General features: G+C 57.3%; 1 protein-coding gene across 1 annotated transcript in view; it reads left to right on the top strand.

The window, feature by feature from the left end:
* The window catches only part of KIF14 (kinesin family member 14), a 41637-nt gene that overhangs the window by 11396 nt on the left and 27428 nt on the right, over positions 1 to 2813 (top strand). Inside the window, exons 11-13 of the mRNA XM_014532355.1 lie at positions 155 to 222; positions 553 to 737; positions 1693 to 1795. Coding sequence (XP_014387841.1) covers positions 155 to 222; positions 553 to 737; positions 1693 to 1795 — 356 coding nt within the window. The remainder of the gene's footprint in view (positions 1 to 154; positions 223 to 552; positions 738 to 1692; positions 1796 to 2813) is intronic.

The following is a 2813-nucleotide window of genomic DNA, read 5'->3' as shown; positions in this document are numbered from 1 at the left end:
CACCCTTCCTGTCCCCCCTCTTCCCAGGTGTGCAGCTGCCCACCCCCAGGCCATCTCATTTAACCCCAAGTGGTTTCATAATCTTTGTTGATTGTTGATTGTTAATCATATATATGTGTATGTATTTTAAACTATGAATTCTGTTTGTTTTTGGAAAGAGCGTGGAAAGAAAAATTTGAACAGGCCGAACAAAGAAAACATCACGAAATCAAGGAGTTACAGGTAGGAGTCAGAGAAGGGCACCAGTAAAACGCAGATTAAACTTGTCGAGTCCGAGCTGGCCCTGAAGGAAGCAGGGCCCAGAGAGGGTTAGTGTAAAGCCGTGTGGAGGTCAGGGTGGCGCTTGGAATGTGAGGGGCATCAGGGCGTCACTGGAACGTCCCACGGAGAAATTAAGAACCTTAACTGAGAGCCGTTGGGTGGAGAGAAGCCTTTCACCTGGACCGCTCACTTCAAGCCCATCTCACAGTCACCTGTGGCCACCGTTCTGCTCATTTCAAGCCCATCTCACAGTCACGCTGTGACCACGCTCTCTCCTCCCTCCGGCTTCAGAAAGCAGGAATCACCTTCCAAGTGGACAACCGCCTGCCGAACCTGGTCAACCTGAGCGAGGACCCGCAGCTGTCGGAGACGCTGCTGTACGTGATCCAGGAGGGCACCACCGCGGTCGGGAAGCGCGGCCCCACCTCCCGCCCCGACATCCAGCTGTCCGGGGCGCTGGTGGCCGACGAGCACTGGTAGGTCAGCCTTCTCCGAATCGAGGGCCCCTGGCCGTTGTCTGCGGGTGACCGATCCGCTCACGGGAGGCACACGTGTGCCCTGAATCCTTGGCGTGATCCTCCCAGGGCGTCTTTTACCAGGAGGAGCGACACGGAGTGTCCCGTGATCATACAGACTCGTCCCCACTGTGGGGCGGCCTCTCCCCCCTTTTCCATCCTGTTAGTCCAAAGACGACTTGCACTCTGGGTTTCTTTCCCGTTCTCTGAATAGAAAGGTGCTTTAAAAAATATGTATATTTGTATTGATTTCAGAGAGGAAGGGAGAGGGAGAGAGAGAGAAACATCCACGATGAGAGAGGATCATGGATCGGCTGCCTCCTGCACGCCCCACACTGGCGACTGAGTCAGCAACCTGGGCCTGTGCTCTGACCGGGAATCGAACCGTGACCTCCTGGTTCCTAGGTCGATGCTCAACCACGGAGCCATGCCGGCCGGCTCAGCCAGGGGCTTTTATCTCCCCGCTCCCCCCACTCTCACGCCAGGAAAACGTTCCTTATATGTCCCCTTATTAACACACTCCCTCACAAACCCGGAACGTTAGGAAAGCAGAACACAAGGACACTGACCATCTGTTCCATTTAGAGGGAAACCACCATCAACATTTTACTGTGCTTTTCCCTGGATTTTTCTCTGTTTTCTTTGGGGGGGAGGGGGCCCTTTTTCCAAAGCAGTTGTGATCAAAATACCCACAATGCACATCTTCCTCCCTGCGGAGGGTGCGCTTGCTGGGGGGCCAGGCTTTTCCACCGAAACCCAAAGTCCGCTTGGAGGCAAGTGAGAAAATTCTGTTATTGTCACGCGTTGATCTGGACCTTCACCCCAAAGGAGTGACCCCGCCACGACGGCTTGTCCTGTGTCCCTTCCTCCTACGCCGTCCTCTGCCCAGAGCGTAACTGTGTCTCCATCCCCACAGCACCATCAGCCACGTCGACGGGACCGTGAGCATCGCCCCCGTCGGGGAGGCCAGGACCTACGTGAACGGGACGCACGTGTTGGGGCCCACGGTGTTGCACCACGTAAGGGGCGCCGTCCGGCAGGCGAAGGCGCTGGGCTCCGGGCGGGCCATTCACGTGTCTGCGTTTCAGTCTGAAAACGCCCTCTCCTGTGTGTTCATTAACCGCCTCCTTCGTGCAAAGACAAGAGCCGTGTGGCTGTGGGGGGACCGGGTGAGCTGCCCACTGTCCTCATCGTGTGTCTCCATGCCGGACGGGTGGCACCCTGGCCCTGCCCTTTGCCCTTTGCCCTCTGTCCTCTGCCCGGTGACTTTGAAAAAAGCTGGTGAATGGGCTGGCTGTGCATTGCCCAGGCCCGGACACCTGAGAGAGCACCGTGATGATCATCGGGGAACAGGCCTGTGGGCGCCCCATGATGCAGGCTCACCTCCTACGTCCCTCAGGGTCAGGGGGAGTGATTCATGTGTGATTCTTTTTTTTAAAATATATTTTTATTGACTTCAGAGAGGAAGGGAGAGGGAGCGAGAGAGAGAGAGAGAGCGTTGCATGTAAAGTGCGATGGGAGAAAACCCTGCCCTGGCCGGTGTGGCTCCGTGGGTAGAGAGAGAGAGAGAGAGAAACATCAGTGATGAGAGGGAATCATGGATCGGCTGCCTCCTGCACGCGCCTTATTGGGGATGGAGCCCGTGACCCGGCCCTGTGCCCTGACCAGGAATCCAACCCTGACCTCCTGGGTCATAGGTGATGCTCCACCACTGAGCCACGCCGGCCGGGCTTTTCCTGTGTGTGTGTGTGTGTGTGTGTGTGTGTGTCCAGCTCTCAACACAGTGTCTGCAGGGAGAGGCTCCCCCAGCGCCCTCACTGAGTCTGTGGTCCAGGCTCCTCATTCCTGACGTCGGCAGCCACGTGTCTCAGGGGTTGTTGTGACACATCCGGGAAGTGACACGTGCAGAAGGTCCCATGCCGTTCTCCGGGTAGAAAGTGCCGGATGGACGCCGGTTGGCCCGGCCCCGTGTTTCTCGTGAATCACACCGACCGTCCTGAGCCGCTGAGCAGGGGTCTGTCCCGGGCGCCTGTGCGG

The sequence above is a fragment of the Myotis brandtii genome, unplaced genomic scaffold (genome assembly GCF_000412655.1).
Source record: "Myotis brandtii unplaced genomic scaffold, ASM41265v1 scaffold888, whole genome shotgun sequence".
In the NCBI taxonomy this organism is placed as follows: domain Eukaryota; kingdom Metazoa; phylum Chordata; class Mammalia; order Chiroptera; family Vespertilionidae; genus Myotis; species Myotis brandtii.
This window is presented reverse-complemented; position numbering and strand designations above follow the sequence as displayed.